Raw genomic sequence first — 18,602 nt, 5'->3', positions numbered from 1 at the left:
TTAATATTTAGGAACGAAATGTTGCTTTGTATGACCAAGGGTTTGATACCTTAATCTTTGGATAATTAATTATGTGAACTGTTGGATGTGGCGCACAACGAAACGCCTCTACCATTGATACTAGTTCAACATGTCGGTCCAATTAGAGACCAACCACTACCATATAGAACAGTTAGCATTTCATACTACAACCTGGCACGTACAAAACATCACACAGTGAAATAATCCCAGCGAGTAGACCACTAAATACCGAAAACATCACAACATGTCAGAAGTGTTTTAAGCATTTTATCGTTGCAAAAACCTTAGAAAATCCATACAATGCCGACAACCTTAGCAAACTAGTCATGATTGCTTTTCATGTTGATACAAAGATGTAGAAAAATATTGGGTCCGTTTACAACCTTAGCAAATTTGCTTCTCATGTTTACATCACGGCCGCTGGGTGAAGGAGGAGAAAAGCCCACCTACCTAACATGAGTTTTCTCACACACCACTGCCTGCATACGACTACAAACCCAGTGATATGGGCCATGATGCAGGCCCGTGGGTGGTTACAGAATGGAACACGAACAGCACGAGCCCCACGACCCCCACGATCACGATAACGACGAGCGCCTCCCTCACGCGACGAACCGCCTCCCCCAGAACTCAAAAAGGCACCTTCTCCTCCATTCCTCCCTCATTATGCGAACCACGTCCATCTACTCCACAAACTGCAACCACCGTCTCTGTCTCAAAACCGCCGTCGCTGGAGAAGGGCAATGGCGGAGGAGCCGTCTACCAAGCGTCGGTGTGGCGAGACGTCCGACCAGAGCATCAAGGAAGAGCAGAGCATCAAGGAAGACGACGTTCAGGTCCCCGGTGAGAAGCGCGACTACACCACCAAACTTGACAAGGTGGAACTCCACGACAAAGAGACGCTGGAGGTCATCTGCACCAGCAATCCAGACACTGCCGACGAAATGCTCAGGAGGCTCTTCATGAAAGCCGCCGGCATGTATCCTAGATTCGTCGGCGTTGATGTGGAGTATACCAGGGATGACGAACCTCCGCAGTACGCAGCAGTTCTGCAGTCATGCGTGGAGGAACTCTGCCTGGTGTACCACATCGCTGCGGCCACAAAATGGTGAGCCATCCTACTCATATACCCTAGTTTCTCAACTACATGTACTAGTGTAGATTGTGAAGTGGACGCACTAGTGTGGTTTCTCAAGTACATGCACTGGCATAGATTTTTACCCTGATGCACTGGATTAGTATCTTAAAATCTTGCACCAGATTAATCACCAAACTTGATATACTAGTGTAGTTTCTGCACTTGGTGCATTAGTGTTGTGTCTACCGGTGTGGATGCATTAGTGTTATTTTCTGAAGTTGATGCACTGGACTAGATGTATTAGTGTTGTGTCTACTAGTGTAGTTTCTGATATACTAGTGTAGTTTCTGATATTGATGCATTAGTGTTGTGTCTACCGGTGTGGATGCACTGGACTAGATGTATTAAAAGTTGTTTCTGAAGTTGATGTAGTGAAGTAGTTTGCTGTAGTGTTATTTTCAACTGTATGATCCAAAAAGAGAAATAACATCATGTACTTCATGCATTCATCACTCGTATTGTTTGGTTCTGGCACTAGCAGTGTCACACTTTGCCACAATTTTTTGCCAAGTTTGCCTAAGGTTAGTTCATCAAAATGAGGGCCACAAGTTGGCAAGCCTAAGGGAATCTTGCCACACTTTTTGTGTGTATGCCATGTGGGACCCAAGTGTGGCTTGCCTAAGGTGTGGCTTGAACCAAACACACACCTAAGTTGGTCAAACTTGCGTAACCTTAGGTGTGGCAATCTCAAAATTACTACTAATCTTCAATATGTCTCTCCCCTTGAAGGCCCAAGCGCCTCAAGAGCTTCCTCCAGGAGAAGAAGTTGTTCACCTTTGCCAGTTTCAGCATTCATAATGACAAAGAGATGCTGAAGATGTCTGGTTTGGAGATCAACCCCGAAAAGTACATCGACATTCAGAAAAACTATAGAGTTCCATATGGCTGCAGAAAGAAGCCGTACGACTCCTTGGCTGATGTTGCAGCCAGCGTCATCCACCAATTTTACCAAAACATGAAGAAGAAGATCAACAGGACCGAAGACCATAAACTGTGGGGGATCAGCCCGCTGCCAGACTACCTCATCGAGTACGCAGCGAAGGATGCGTACGCCACCTACAAGGCTTGGAAGATAATAGACAACATCAAATCAGGTGTGGAAATTTCAGAAGCACAGGAGGCTGACCCCTACTACCACTGCCACTACGCGGCATGAAGAGAGATCAAAGTCTGCCTTCAAGTTGCTAGCGCAGTGTCCTTTTATGATATCTATGTTTCTTTGTTGTTCGGTGTGTCTAAACTTATGTCCTGTGGTGTGTCTGAACTTATGCTGTGCGGTGGTTGATCTGCCGTTTATCTTAAGAGTTTGCTGCTACTCTGGTTTAGTGTTCCAAGTTGTTAATACTATTTTGGTGATGCATGATAAGCCTTGTACAATGCTTGATGCGTACGGTGGTGCTTAGAAAAATAAACAGGGTTTTTCTGATGCAATAGCTAGTAGAGCATTAGTTACCAGTTAATAATAGTTGCAATCCATCACAAGCAATAGTACCTAGATATGAGTAGATATAGGTACGGTAATACACGACAAGTACTCGCAAACAAGAGCTAACATAACAAGTTCATTTCACATTGATACATGGCCCACCCCAGTTCTAAATGAGGTGGATGGTGATCATCATCCTCAAGTCATGGCGACGGGTGTTCGCAACAGTGAGTAGGATGGCTTGTCCTACCCGAAGATTCTTGGCACGAAGGAACTTTTTCCACCCTGCCCTGCTCAAGACAGTGCGACCGTCCGTGTCCACTGCATAGGCACAGCTGGTGATGGAGCCCGTTCTGGTAAGGCGTAGTCCAGCAGCCATGCCTTCTTCGTCCGGGTCGATGCCACAGCTATCAAGTAACCTCTTAGGTAATTTCTGAAAACAGTTGACATGATATATGATCATGTCACGTGCAATTATCAACAAAGCATACACTTCAAGACACATATATCATTGGATTCAACACTGAGCATATATATCATCACATCACTACACTATACGCCAAGCATCAAATTACTACAGTAATTAGGCATATCATTAGATTACTGCGTACACTAAGCATATCATCGCATATTACTACACCACATGCATGTCATAAAATTCTTCACTAAATGAATTCTAAACTAGGCCTCTCATCACAGTACTACAACATGCATATCATATGAACTACTACACTAACTAAGCATGCATATCATGTAATTACCACACTAAGTAACATACCATGATATGCCGTTTAACATTCGTCCTTGTGAGGCAGGTCACGAATGGCTTCCCTAGGTAGTCTTCACGTAGCGGAAGCATGTCCCAGAGGTTGCCGATTTCCTCGTCGCCCAGTCTGAGTCCTTGGGCATACAGGTATTCAGCAAGTGGGTTCTCATCATCATTTGAATCGTCATCATCTGAATCAGCATCATCTTCCTCCTCATGAACTTCATCCTCACTATCCGGAATCAAATTTAGATAGATAACAGAAATCCTGGGCCTATCTCTTCTGAAGGAGAAGCAGATCAATTCACCCCCACTAAGACGCATGCGGGCAATGAAACGATCCCAATCATCTCCTCCTATCTGGGTTATCTTTCGCCCCTTCTCGACCTGCATAGTGTATGGGCCCCCAAGAGCGTCGAAGGTCACGGTGTCTCCGATGAGCTCATTGAATGCCAATCTCACATTGCATGGTACGATCTGTGTAAGATAAAAACAAATAACAGACACAATACATTAGTGGAAATAGCAAAAAAAAGAATGTACTGTCAGAAGGTTCATATAAATTGTTACCGCTGCAACAACAAAAGAAGGCTGGAAGTAGATGCTGAACAGCATGGCAGTAGAAAGGCTGGTCCGGCACCGTGAGTTGCAGCGTCCACATGGTGCTTCCTCCATTCTACACAGAACATGTTGAACTCTAAGTTGAATTGTACATAGTACAATACAAAGATCATACATATAATAAATCATAGTGATAACCTATACTGTCAATGGCAATGCCCGTCTCCTCTAAACCTGGGAATAGTTCGGCATCCAAACTAAAACCAGTCCAATCCACATCACACATCAAAACTAATCTAGACCAAACCGAACTATACATGCTCGTCATCCAACCCAGTCCAAACCGTTTTCAACCTTTGGATTGAATCCAAAGGTTCAAACCGTGGACAAAGCCATATGCGAGGGCACGTCATGAATCTAGATCAGACATGACATCGAGAGATCCGACGAGCTCCGGCCGGCAACAGCCAATCGGCTCAGATCCGCCTTCGTAGGGAGACGCGGTTGGGGAAGGGAAGAAGAGGGGAGATCTCACGTACTTGCCGGAGTTGGCGGCGGCCGCGCACCGGCAGCGTAGAGAGGGGTCGTCGGGAGATGGCGGCGGCGGCGCTGGTCGAGAAGGGGAGAAAGAAAGATGTGGAGTGGTCGAGACGGGGAGAAAGAAAAATGTGGTACATGTGGTGGCGTGGTTGTGTGGATGACAAGGGGACCCACTTGTGAGACCGATAGCAATTGATGGCAAACCGCAGGAGGTGCACGACCGCGTGCACGACCGCCAGGTCCCCACGTGGAATGGGGACGGCCGGGTGGGTGTGTCAAGTCAAATCGGCACCTGCGGCTTCTCGGTAACTCCAACAGGCAGGAGCAGTGCATTTCTTCCGCAAATCGTGTAGAAAACCCTCGTCCTCTCCCGAACCTAACCACCCTCTCTTCCTTCCTGACCACCTTACCACCCTCTCCTCCTTCCTCACCACCCTCCTCCCTTCCTACTCCTTCCTCGTCCTGTCTTCGACCGACGATGAAACGCGGGCGTGAAGATGCGGCGGACGAGCCGGAGGCAACCATCGGAGCAAAGCAGTCTGCTGCCGTGGCAGCAGCCGAGGGTGGAGCGGCTGAGTCCGCCGTAGCGGTGAAAGCTGGCGGTGCAGCGACCGTTGTGCCTGCTCCCGCTGCCATCGCAGCCGTGGAGGCACCCGTCGGCGAGCAGAAGGTTGGGGATGATCTGGAGGAGGAGGAGATGAGAAGGCTTAAGCGCAAGGTGCATGACGAAATCGAAGAGCTCTACGAGGAGAACGCCATAAAGGAGTTCGACGTAGATTGCAGGAAGGGCAGCGACTTCGACGAGGATGCCATCGACGAGCTATCTGAGGTAGTACTCTGTTTTTTGCTCTGTTTTTTTCATGACATTGGGGTTTTTCTTGTTAACTAGATGAGCATCAATTTCACTTGGGCGTGCTAGTTGTACATATGTAGGATTGTAGGGATTTAGCATAGATCTTCATTTGGATCTGGATTTTTAAATCTGATTCCAGCAGATACTCTGGTTTTTTCCATGGCATTGAGGTTTTTCTTGTTAACTAGATGAGGGATACATTAATGAAAAAAGTGGGTTAAACAATGGATATATGGCAGGATTCTCCATTGGCTTCCCCAGGACAGTGACAAAATGCTGCAGTTCCTGATTCATTTTTGTTTATGTAGATGAATTAATTTGCACACATGTTCATAGATGATCAGTTTGCACACATGTTCATAGATGATCCATTTGCAAATTCTATACTGATTTCCATTTTGCAAAGGAAGTGATTGCTCCCTTAATAATTATGGGCTGACACAAAATCAAAACATTTCATGTAGCCAATTTGCCCCAGTATATTATCTAGATGATCATAGCCACATCTCTCATCAATATGACCAGTGAGACACCCCATACCTCCTTTACCAATTTCCTTCTAAAACTTATCAGGGTCTAACAATGTTGGAGAAGCATTATTGCCGCTGTCAGAAAGAATAATGGTTTCTTCATTCCAGTAGATAGAACAAACCCCCCTTGTGTGAAACATGGAGGAGTATAATGAAGCCATTTTTCTGATTCCAATCAGAATTACACTTGTAACAAGTATCAAATATCATTAAACCAAGCCAGTTCATGAAGTCTTTCATGTGTTAATTATGTACTACTTGTGCACTAATCTATAAATGCAACTATTCCACCGTCCATATTTATGCATGTCAATTTCTTTGGCTCAATTATGTATGTGCACATACGCCTTATTTCTAGCAAATAGATAGTTGCCATGTTACACATGTGTACTAATTCACTAATTCACAGGAGGATGACGACAACGTGGACTACGGCATGGACAGCAGGCACAGCAAGAGCCGCTACACCCTGAGGCATCTGATTGCTGGCAAGATCAAGTACCGTTTCTTTGGCAAGATTGGGTGCCCTTTCTGTTGCAAGGTGATCGGTGGCGGCATAGATGGCATGATCCAGCATGCCTTCAGCACTGGCAATGGACATGGTAAGAACCATAAGGCCAGTACTCTGGCTAAACATGCGGCCTACGCACGCTTCCTCGAGATTGTCAAAGTCAATGAGCCCTACAACCTCCATTGAAGAAGGGAGAGAAGTGATGTGCTGCTAGAGTGCTGCTGCTGCCCCAGGACCGCCGTGTCCTCTTATGTTATCTATGTTTCTTTGTTGTTCGACTCTAAAACTGATGTCCTATGGTGTGTCTGAACCTATGCCGTTTATCTTAAGAGTTTGCTGCTACTCTGGTTTAGTGTTCCAAGTTGTTAATACTATTTTGGTGATGCATGATAAGCCTTGTACAATGCTTGATGCGTACGGTGGTGCTTAGAAAAATAAACAGGGTTTTTCTGAAGCACTGGTGCCTATTTCTACAGGAGAGACGCCTAGTTATGCGTCTAGCCTGTACAAATAAGCACCTGTGCTTAAGAAAAGCCTGGTTTATGACTATGGTAGTTATAGCTTGGCATGATTATGTTTAGTGTATAACTCAGCATGATTATAGCTTCACAAAATTAAACCATGCAAATGATTGCCGATTCCACCTATTGCCAAATCAAGCTTTGTACTGATGATGCATTAGATATTGCTATAACTAGAGGATGCTCATGATTGCCAAAAGTACCTATTTCCACTTTCTGATAAGAACTAAACGTGTATGAAATGATGCTAAAAGTAGAGCATGAGCATGAGCATTTATCAATTGATGATCAATTGATGCTACCTATTTGTGTTTGAATGGGCTCAATAAAGCTGGTGCTGGTTTATGCTCTCTGCGTGACCGTGATGGTAACGAAGGCACTTGCTTGGCTATGGTCTTGCTGTCAAATTTAAGTTTCAGTTCTTTAAGACTCTTTGTTTTTGCTGCTTCCTCGGGATTGACTAGCTTTCTCGGGCGTCCACGTGCTCTCTTCCTTTTTGGGGAGTTGGGTGCACCACTATTGGGGGAGTTGGGTGCACCGGTATCCTTCTGGGAGTTGGATGTGTCGGGTTCGTTGGAACCATCAGGATTGTTTACTAATTGCACGTCGTCTTCTGAACCATCAGGTAGAACTGCTTGCTGGGCATCGTACACCTCCTTCTGTATAAGAGAGAGAGTGCTGCGTTAGTTCTAATCATGAGACTTATGAAATAAATGATATATTCTTGATGTAGCACTAACCGTTATGGGGAACTTATATGATTCGAGACGAAGCGCGTTGCAATTTGAATGCAGTAAGGTTGTACATATTTTCCACCTGAAAATATCTATCCTTGCCTATATTTGATAACCGACACTTATGTCAGCATAGCTTTCAAGCTAAACAAAGTACAAATGTTAATTAGGCATTCAATTACCTGGTTGAAAATATCGGTCATTTCATCCCCGTTTCATGACAACATGTACTGCAGTGTCCAAACCGCACAGGAAGTCCTGCGATGTTTAGTTAAAGATCAGTAATCTTATTCGTGTAGGAAAATAATAATTTATGAGGCCATGCCTACCCATCGGTCTGTTGTGGTATGTTCTCATAGCGTTTTTTGGTCCATTCGGCAAAATTGATGTTCTTAGCTGGTGATATCAACCCATTCTTGACAGCTTCGTTGATGCAGAATTGAATCGAGTCCACCTAGGGTACGACGAGTTATACATAGGGTTACGGTACTTTGGGAGCTCATGTGCCATGCAGATCAAAAGAGGCAGCAAGAGAACACTTACAAGAGAATCTTCCTTGGTCTTGTCGCAATGATAATTCATGGAGTTCAGAGTCTGAATTTCTTTTTTGTCAAAATTAAACATCATTAGCATCCAATGGTTTTGGTGTACATTCAGTGGGACATGCACCTGCAGTAAAATTTGGGTTGGGTTGAGAACTGAAATTTGTCGTGTACAGTGTGTACATAAACTTTGAAACTGAGGAAAACATGTACCTTTCGGCGCCCTACAAATTTTTCTGCTACACGAGCTAACCATGAGGCTGCACGTCCAACAGGAACCACCCCCTTCATTTGTAACAGCTTTTCGGTTTCTTCAGGGGATATGATTGAGGTAGTATCATTCTCAATTTGGCTAATGCGAGCATATGCCATAATAACCTGCCAAATTTTCAATCATACAATAATAAGAAAGTTGTTGCAGTAATGATGTAGACTAGAGTATAATGGGCTTACATCACCATAAATGTATTCCTCGTCCAAATTTCGCTTCAGTTTTTCTGCTGTGAGGGTAATGTCTCCGATTCTAGCTATTTCAACAGGGTCGTATGTTCCGCGGATGTAAACGGCTGTCTCTATGTCCTCATCCGTGAACTTGTAATCATTACCAAAGACAGGCTTCATCGGAGTTAATTCTGGATTCTCATTGTTTTCCGTCACATGTCTTGCACTTGGTGTAGTCGAAGTCCCTGCCGTGAATTGGATAGCCCTAGGAGTTCCTGTCAGTGATGAATTGCACACATTGACTTGATCCTACAAAGAACAAAGGTATTTCATCATTAGTTTGTTACTTTTAGATATTAACGTGTTGGGCCATAAAGATCACCTGCACGCCTCCTTTCTGTGACACTGATTGTCGGTTGCTTCTAAATTCGTATTTTAATTCCTGTAACAATGCAAACAATAATGAACATGAAGGAACATATTCATACAAAATACAAAATGCACAGTATGACATACATGTAGTTCCCTCCTTAAGTCTTTAATTTCGTCCTCGGCCTTCGACAACCTAGGATTAGTGCCAGTTTTAGTCTTCATGTCGATCAAGTCTTCAGCTAGCGTCTGGTATTTGACATCAAATCTGTGCTCAATTTCCATTAACTTCCTGCCTACCTTCTTTACATGATCATCTAAGCCTGCATTCATGGCTTCAACTACCATGTCAATCTGTGTAAACCAAATAAAACCCCGTTGATAACAATAGCTAAATGAATGAGGTTCCATGACACCTATTTGTGATACTGCAAAAACAAATAGTCTTTGGAGTACATACTTGCTGGCTACTAAATTGTTGTCCTTGTGATGGTGCTCGATACGAATCATGTTGATGCACATGTTCATCATTTTTTCTTGGAAAATTATTAGAATTCTCAGACGGTCGTTGAGGAGCACAAATTTCCATGACAGCCTTTTTTTATAAAATATAATGAACCATTAGTACCAAATAAAAAATCAGATATAGAAAGTTCAATTGTAGATAGGTACCAGCCCGTTATGAAGACCTCCTTTGTCGTAAGCATCGCTTCTTAAAGTAGCCGTCGTTTCGTCCCATCGTGCAATCAATGGTGGGGGTCTAGAAGCATACATCAATCGGCCACTACGCACGTGCTCCCAGTACCAATACTACACAATAAATTAGTTCATCACCATACAGATATGCAACAGAACAATAATTAAAGGACATTAAGTAGTGATCTAGCACTAACCTGGAGCAGAATTAGATTTCCTTGTAGATTTACGTGATCTCGAGTTCTAAACTTGTGAACGGACTTGAAGAAGTGATTAAGTGTGAAACATCCCCAGTTAAATTTCCGAAGGTTTTGAAGATCTATAACAAGGTTGAGATATTTCGAGTCCACATACTGTTGTGCTGTTGGTGCTAGTACAGTACCAATTGCGTACAGAATGAACCGTCTCAGGAAATCGCCGTCTGGGGCTTTGGAAGCTCGGATCGCCGTTTCAAGGTCAGAAATCAAAATTTGCCCATTGTTTGCATAGGCGGTAAACAATTCTGTGTCGGTTTGCATTTCCAGATGTGGCTCTATATCCTCCCCTTCTATCGGAATGCCAAATATACACTGCACGTCCTCTTTTGTTATAGGAATTGGCGTTTTTCCGATGGTAATGGATTGGGTGTCCATATCTATGCTCTTGGCTAGTCTAACCAACATTATGCGCCGTAGAGTCACTTCATGCATCTGGGTTAGACCGCCAAGACTGGTTTCTGATATGATGTACTTTTTGTGGTCCGGTGACAACAGTTTCATGGTTTTTCCGAACCTTGTCTGTGAGCATACTAACTTCATATGACCATGCTTTTCGCCGAGTTCCTGTTCATGCCATTAAATTATACTGAGTACACATGAATTATGTGTACGAAACGATTGTACACAAACAGTCAATTACTTACCGCATCGGTAATTTTGGAGATGGGCTTTTCTCCATTATGAAGGTTCGTATCTGAAACTGACATTGCTGGCTCCTATGCAATGATAAAATCCGGCTCAATTAATCTGAACAAAATTGGAAAATGTATAACAAAATTAGCAGCGAATTAATTTTAACAAAATTAACTGGGTCATTTAACATATGATCCACTTATGGGTTTAAGCAGAGAACCTATTTGGGTGCAAAACCTATGAGGGTTCAACTACTAAAGGAGCGGCCGACAACGATTATAAAGAGTTACGATCAGGTAATACCTTCTCTCGGAGACGGTGCCGCCGAGTAGATGGCGGCGGTTAGTGCGTCGCAAACTATAAGTGCCGGTATAGCGCGGTCGACGGTGCAAAGGAAAAACGGCGCGTTCACGCGAGGAGGAGGCGGCGAGAAGAACACTGACGTCCGACCCCTCAGATCACGTTGGCGGTGGGCGGCGAGTGGTGGCCGCCGACTCCTGTATTCCGTGGGCGACCGGCGTCTACGATCTGATCTTGCAGCGGTCGTGGGAGGTGCGGACGGCCCGGGTGGTTAGAATGCGGAGCTGTAATCGCGGGATTTAGGGAGGGGTGGGCCGCGTGAGTTATGTGAGATTTGGATAAATGATATAAAAAAATAAGAAAATCTTGTCAACTCGTTTAGGGGTTTAGGGGTTTAGGGTTATTAGGGTTTAGGGGTTTAGGGTTTAGGGTTTAGTGGGGGGGGGGGTTAGGGTTATCAGGGTTCAGGGTTTAGGGTTTAGTGGGGGGGGGGTAGGGTTATCAGGGTTTAGGGTTCAGATCGTACTTGCGTGTACATGTACTAATGATCCCAAACTTTCTTAATGGCATCCCATGACCACATAGAGAATGCATGCATAATGGTTTCATGTGGGGCAAAATTTTGAATGTTGTTACGGTTTAGTGGGGGGGGGGTTAGGGTTATCAGGGTTTAGGGTTTAAGGGTTTTAGGGTCGACGGAACTATGTTTGTCTTCCAGTGGACGTAGCACACACACCGGACATTGGTGGAGCGTTCGTCTACAATGGATTCCCTCCGGTAGCATTGATCCGGTCCGTTGACTGGCTCGGCGGACAAACTTCATCCCACATAGAGCATGCATCCATCCACTGGACCGGATCGATGTTGGGTTGGTTTCATATAGGTGAGGAACCCAGCTAGTGCTTTCGGGGTGTTGACATGCTAGGCCGGAAATGCGCGTGTCAGAGATCGTACTTGCGTGTATAATCCCAAACTCTCTTCATGGCATCCCATGACCCCATAGAGAATGCATGCATAATGGTTTCCATGTGGGGCAAAATTTTGAATGTTTTTACGGTTTAGTGGGGGGGGGTTGGGTTATCAGTGTTTACGATTTTAGGGTTGACGGAACTATGTTTGTCTTACAGTGGACCTATCACACACACTGGACATAGGTCGAGCGTTGGTCTACAATGGAATCCCTCCGGTAGCATCGATCTGGCCCGTCGACTGGCTCGACCGACATACTTCGTGCCACATAGAGCATGCATCCATCCACTGAACTAGATCGATGTTGGGTTGGTTTACATGTACATGTACAGGGACCGGAAATGCGCGTGTCAGAGATCCAAACTTTCATCATGGCATCCCATGACCCCATAGAGAATTCATGCATAATGGTTTCCATGTGGGGCAAAATTTTGAATGTTTTTACGGTTTTGTGTGTGTGTGTGGTGGGGGGGGGGGTGGTTAGGGTTCAGGGTACATGCCACATTGTTCACATTGTCCAATTAACACTTTGTATAGATTTTTTGGGTAAAAAATGAATGAAATGATGCAACTAATCTGAACGTAACATTTGGCATGTATCAAACCAAGTAGCCACTATTCCTCAAAAAAAAACAGTTAGCCACTAATTGCGCCAAACATATCACGTAATAAATGGGTTGACAATTATTTCTTGAAATTCGTGGAAGGAATTTATTGCTCTTCCTTTTTTAGAGAACAATAAGTTACAAATTTTATTTTGGAAACAAGAAATCAGTTTTCAATTTTATTTGTCCTTTCCAATAGATTTCAAATGAGCTTTTCCTTGGTCTGGTCATACAAGGCATTAAGCACACATGACATTGCTTATACAGAAGCTGACTGAAATAATTTGTTAACAACTACTAACGACTGATGATCAACAAGTAAACAAATCCCACAACAATTATTGAAAAATAAAATCCCGCGGCCATCAGATTTGCGTGCTTCTTCAGATCGATCAACTTCCTTAAGTTCTTGTTGATCTTCTTCAATTCCACCTTGAGTTCCGCATCCGCCACCATCGGAGGAACATTGGCATAGCCCTTATTATCCACCGCCGATGGCAGATCTACCTCTAGGGTTGCCCCGTGCCTCAAATCAATGAAGCCATCCGTTTGAAGCCTCTCAACATATTCATCCAGCCACTCAAAATGCTTGCATGTTTTCAGGTTCTGAAAAAGGGAAGGGAAACCCTAAATACCAATTCCGAGGAAATATAAATAAATCTGGGGTCAGAATTCATAGCAAAAAGACACAACAGAACATAGATTTAACCTTCCCCGCTTCTGGTTTGCTCTCGCATTTCACAAATTCCCGCCCATGGTTTCCATTCTTCTCCGATATGGTTGTCAAACGCTTCAGTGGCGCGATGCGTGGGCAGTCAGGGCATCTGGTCATCGGTAGTGAACCATACCGCGGCCATGATGACGGAGAGGCCGAACTAGACATGGACATCTCTCGTCTCTCACCGTCCGCCGGCGATGGCAGGCTTCGTCGCCGGAGAAGAATAACAATTTGGTGGGGCAAGGGAAAGGGAGGCAATGGTGGGCCGCGAGTTGGCACGGGCACGGCGATGGCTCGGGCTTGTGTGATATGTGGTTGGACCCGCGGTCAGTGCACATGTTTTGGAAGCCCCCAAAAGATCGTGCTCCTTAAAATTTTTTGCATCAAAGCGCATTACTTCAAAATAACTAATTATCCCTACAATCACGGATATATACCTTCCCATTCTACCGCATATCAACCCTATCCTAACCACCCCCATCTACCTTGTTTCTCCTCACATAGCCATCGCCGGGATCGCGCCATCGCTTCTGAAGCGACCACGCCGACGCCGGATTAAAAAGGTCTCCTCCACGGCTCCTCCCATCTTCGATTGCAGTGCTGATTATTTTTTCCATTGATTCGACCAAGAAGTCATTTCCGAAGAGATTAGAAAATACAGCCTTTGCCATAGTTGAGTAGTTCTGGTGTAATTGGAGTACAGGATGTCATGCAAGAGCTTTTTGATTGATAGTTTGTAGTAGTTGTTCGTACGAACTGGTTATGAATATATTTTCTCGGTGGTATTGTTAGGAATTAGTTGGATGAGGTTGTGGATACAGTTTTCATACTATGGGTATATGTGTTGTTGTAGGGACCATGGGCTCAGAGGCGCATAACAACCATGCGGAGTACGACAAGTCTTTGCATGAAGCGCGCCGGGAGATCGACTTGAAGGTGCAAAAGGATCGCGCTGAGGTAGATAAGAAACTCAAAAAAGAACGTTCATACGTGGACAGGATGATAAAGGAGGAGCGTGAGGAGTTTTCCCGTAAGATGGCGAAGATGCGTCTTGAGATTGAAGAAAAGTATAAGCGGGACTGTGAGGACATGGAAAAAAAGTTTTTCCTTGGCTACAAGGAAATGCATCAAACGTTGCAGAAGGACCGGAAGCTTGTGGACAGTATTATACAGACAGAGCGAGTCAGGATGGATGCCTATGTGTTGCAGGCACGTTCGGATATGGACAGCAAGCTGCTACAGGAGCGGTCGGACATGGATTATAAGGCCATGCTGGAGAAGGTCAGTTTGGAAGGACATATGTTAGAAGCCCGTGCGATCTCACGGCCACCCCGACAACATGTCTTCAAATTTTCTCCCCCTGTAAGTATTTCGCACCGATTGTATATATTAAGGACCTTAGTATTCTATGATACAAACATCTTCAATTTGTGGCAACCTTATGTCGGCGATTGTATGTAGGCTAAGCATCATGAGACGGCACAGTCGCCATCTGTCGTGGAATTGTCACGGCAGATGTCCTCGAGCTAGGACTTAGTCGTGGAGCCATCGCAGCTAGGAAGCTTGAAGGGGTTATGCGGGAGAAGGAACACGAAGATTTATACTGGTTCGGCCCCTTACGGTGAAGGTAGAAGCCTACGTCCAGTTTGAGGTGGTATTGATTAGGGTTACGATCACCAGGGAGCTAAACAGCTATGCCTGGCTCTCGATGAGATTGTTGTCGCCCTCAAACCGCTGCCGGGTCGTCCCTTTATATAGGGAGGCCGACGCCTAGCAGCCCTTAGAGTCCCGGCCGGCTCATAAGAGTGTCCGGCTCGGGCTCTTCAACTATACTTGCCTTACACTACAAGTTCTACCATAATACTGATTGTAACTACGGGCTTTAAGCCATATCCGGGTCTTAGCCCATCTCTGGCCCATCATCTTCAAGCTTGGCTCCGGGCTTCTGGCAACGACCATACGAGTAACCCGGCCCCTCCTGGCGGGTGACTCTAAGGTCTATATCCTCAACATTAGGCCCCAGATTGATTTGAGCCGGCTCATGTCAATCTTCAACTCTTCCGACAGAAAAAATCTCCGGCTTACCATTCATGTGAAGGCCATAACCCGGAGTAACGTCATCCTCTGGACTCCGGATAATCCACCGTGACGTCATCCTCCATTAAGTCCATTTTTTACTCCGCCAGATCCGCAACGGATCTTTGCTTTTACTGCCATTCCAAAAATCGAGGCGTCATGGGGGGGAGATAACCACGCCGTGGTCTCCTTGAATCTCGCGCCCACTTATGACCTCGCCTTATAAATAGGCCGGCCCGACGGGCTCTTCTCACGCTCTCTTCTTCCTCCTCGCGCCAACGCTCTTCTGCCCGAGCTCCTCCGCCGTCGCCGCCGCGGGTCTTCTCGTCGTCACCAAGCTCAGGCCGCTGCATCACCCTAAACGGACCAGAGAAACGCAACAACCTCCGCAGCTCTCCAACTCCGGTAAGTCTTGCTTGCCTTGTCAGATAGATCTACCGTAGGGTTCATCTGTGTTTTTCGCGTTCATCGCCATTGGCACAAGCCTCCGTAGTTCTCGTAGTCACTGCACTTGTTTGATCTTTAGCCTTGTATAGAACTAGTGCGGTAGTTGTTTAAGCCTCATTTCAAGTGCCAGTAGATCTCTTTCCACTGTATAGATGCTTCGTTCGAGCTCAAGAACATCCGCTCGTCTGTTTCTAGGTCTAGAAAATTTTCATTTCACCCGACCATTTTGATCCAAAAAAGTTACTGCAATATGTGAAATCTGTTTTACCACACTTAGTAAAAACTGCAACCATTGAATCTTGGCGGCTTACATTTCCGGCTTAAAGAAAACATGCGCCATAGAACTTTCCGGTTTAAAGAGAACCATGCTCTGTAGAATCCTCCGGCTTAACTGTGGCAAAGCCGTAGATGACCAACTTATTCTGAATGCCCCTGCGGCTTAAATAACCCACTGTATCTGAGTATATATCATTAGTCCCCTTCATAAACCGCCATCTTAGTTTGAACTATAGATCTCCGGCTTATAATTAACCCGGACATTTTTCCCTTTTGTCGTAGACTGTCAACTGTCACCATGCCTCCTAAGGCCCCCATCACTTGTAACTGGATGAGGTCCAACGTCACCAACGAGACCCTAGCCAATTTTGTTAAGTCCGGATATCTGCCCAAAAAGGAAATCATGTCCTACCGTGCCCCTGACCGTCGGAAGAGAGACCACAGCCAAGGGACGGGGAGGTAGTGATCTTCGCAGATCATATGAGCCGGGGCTTCGCACCGCCCGGCTCAAAGTTTTTTAGAGATGTGCTCAACTTCTTCGACTTGCGGCCTCAAGACATAGGACCCAACTCCGTATCCAACATCTGCAATTTTCAAGTCTTCTGCGAGGTTTACCTTGGAGAAGAGCCAAGTCTGCTGCTCTTGAGAGAGCTGTTTTACTTAAACCGCCAGAACGAGTGTGCCAATGGGCCAAGTCTGGAATTAGGTGGCATCTCCATCCAGCGGCGCAGGGATTGTTTGTTCCCTTATGCAGAGCCGCCGAGCCACCCCAAGGACTAGAACATGACTTGGTTCTACTTCCAAGACACGTCCCCGACTAACGAAAACCCGCTGCCCGGCTTTCGCCCAACACGTCTAGATCCGACTCACCTGCTGTCGGACAAACTGACTTCAGCAGAGCGCCAGCCTCTGCTTCCTACTATCAACAAAATCAAGGCCCTGCTGGGCAACGGTCTGAACGGAATCGACCTGGTCCGGGTCTGGATCTCATGGCGGGTGATCCCATTGAGCCGCCGCCCCGGCTTAATGTGTGAGTACACCGGGCGAAAGGATGACCCGCAGAGGCATAGTCGCAATGATCTTCCAGAAGACGTTGCAGAGGAAGAGACCAAGGCTCTTCTAAACAAGAGCCTGGCAGATTGCGGAAGGACCGGGTTAGCCCCCTTCTGCAAGACCAATCCAGCCCCAGCGGTAAGCCGCTGGCTTTAACTTTTATCTTCATCTGTATATAACCTTTATCTGAACTGTTTTAAGAATCCATCATTGTATCTTTCAGGCTGATGATAAGTTCTGGCGGGTCAAATATGACCATGAGGCGGCCAAGAAAGCCAGGAAGGCGAAGAAAGCCGCCCCTCGCAAAAAGGGAAGCAGACCTACTGCTTCGGAGCTGATGCAATTAAGCGACAGCTCCGAGTCAGAGGTAACCCTTAAACCTTTAAATTCTTGCTGTATTTGTTGTTTGTTGCTGTCCGCCTTATCAACACTTGCTTATTGACAGGATGACACCGGCTCCAGTAACCCGGTGGTTGAAGAGGTAATGTCACTTTCCTCCAACTCGGAGCCCTTGCCACAGCTGAAAGTCCGAAAGGTAACCCGGAAAGTAAGCTTTTCACATCCTTTAGCTTACCAAGACCCTCAATTTATTTTGAAGCGACAGGTTCATGAAAGCCGGCGTCACACCCGGACCAACAAGGACACCGATCTCTCCGCCGGGTTACCCGACGCAACAAGGAAGCGTCGAACTGAGGTTTTTTCTCACTTGTACCCTTTTCATCCGTTGGCGGGTGTTATCCGTCAGCCACTTAATTCTTCTGACTCCAACTATCAGGAGACCTCCCCTTCTTCGGGCGACTCTATGCAGTCGAGTCTTCCGACTTTCAAGACCGCACCCAGGTAATGACAACCATCTCTCATTATACTTGCCTGTACTTACTCTTTTTGTGCTGAATGTTTCTGTCCTTTCAGCGCCCAGGCAAAGCTCACCAAAAGAGCGAAGAAAACCAAGTCGGCCGGAGTGCCGGATTTGCCTGAGCCGGCGGTGACAGCCCAAGAACCGCCAGCTGCCTCCGCCCCCGAAGTCACCACTCTAATGGACACGGCGCCTGAAACCACTGCCCCAACCACCAAGGCAACGACCGAAGCTTCGGTTAACCCGGAGGTCTCCGGCTCAGCTCCGCCAGCAGACGATCCGGACGTGGTAATCACCCGGACGGAGTTCGTTGAGCCGGGGAGACCGACAGTGTTGGCCAAATGCTCCGCGAAGGGGGAGTTGCTGCAGCCCCACCGGGTGAACTTGGACCTCTCCGACTATACCAACTTGAGCATTGGAGAGATCGTCTCTGGCTACATCAGCCAGGTGCACAAGAGCCGGGACGCGGAGGTCGCCATGGTCAACCAGATCCAACAAAAATCTGAGGTATCCTTCTGCTGTCTTCTTACTTACTGCATAGTTACCTTTGCCATGCTAGCCCCCAAGTCGACGACTTATGCTTGAATATGTTGTAGACTTAGGGTCCGGCTTATTCAATCTGAGCCGGCAGTATGTAGATAGATACGTTCAATATGCATTAGCCCCCAAGTGCCAAGTGTCTTTGCTTGGAAAACGCTTGGGACTTATATAATGACTGTTAATGACCCGGAAATATATGCAGGCTGTTGGCAAGAAACTAGAG

At 45.9% G+C, this 18,602-nt stretch overlaps 1 protein-coding gene across 1 annotated transcript; it reads left to right on the top strand.

Annotated features, from left to right (window-relative positions):
• The first annotated feature begins 764 nt into the window (after nucleotides 1-764).
• On the top strand, nucleotides 765-2,315 carry LOC141022476 (uncharacterized). The gene is made up of 2 exons (XM_073498743.1): nucleotides 765-1,129; nucleotides 1,889-2,315. Exons 1-2 carry the CDS (start codon nucleotides 765-767, stop codon nucleotides 2,313-2,315), a joined length of 792 nt encoding a protein of 263 aa, XP_073354844.1.
• Nucleotides 2,316-18,602: the final 16,287 nt, after the last annotated feature.

Source organism: Aegilops tauschii, chromosome 5 (genome assembly GCF_002575655.3).
Source record: "Aegilops tauschii subsp. strangulata cultivar AL8/78 chromosome 5, Aet v6.0, whole genome shotgun sequence".
NCBI classification, from domain to species: Eukaryota; Viridiplantae; Streptophyta; class Magnoliopsida; order Poales; family Poaceae; genus Aegilops; species Aegilops tauschii.
This window is presented reverse-complemented; position numbering and strand designations above follow the sequence as displayed.

What these genes read in the sequence shown, in the direction of transcription:
- LOC141022476 (XM_073498743.1), top strand. Translation starts at nt 765, where the DNA reads ATGGCGGAGGAGCCGTCTACCAAGCGTCGGTGTGGCGAGACGTCCGAC. An exon ending in ATCGCTGCGGCCACAAAATG is followed by an intron (nt 1,130 to 1,888) that starts GTGAGCCATCCT and finishes CTCCCCTTGAAG; the next exon opens with GCCCAAGCGCCTCAAGAGCT.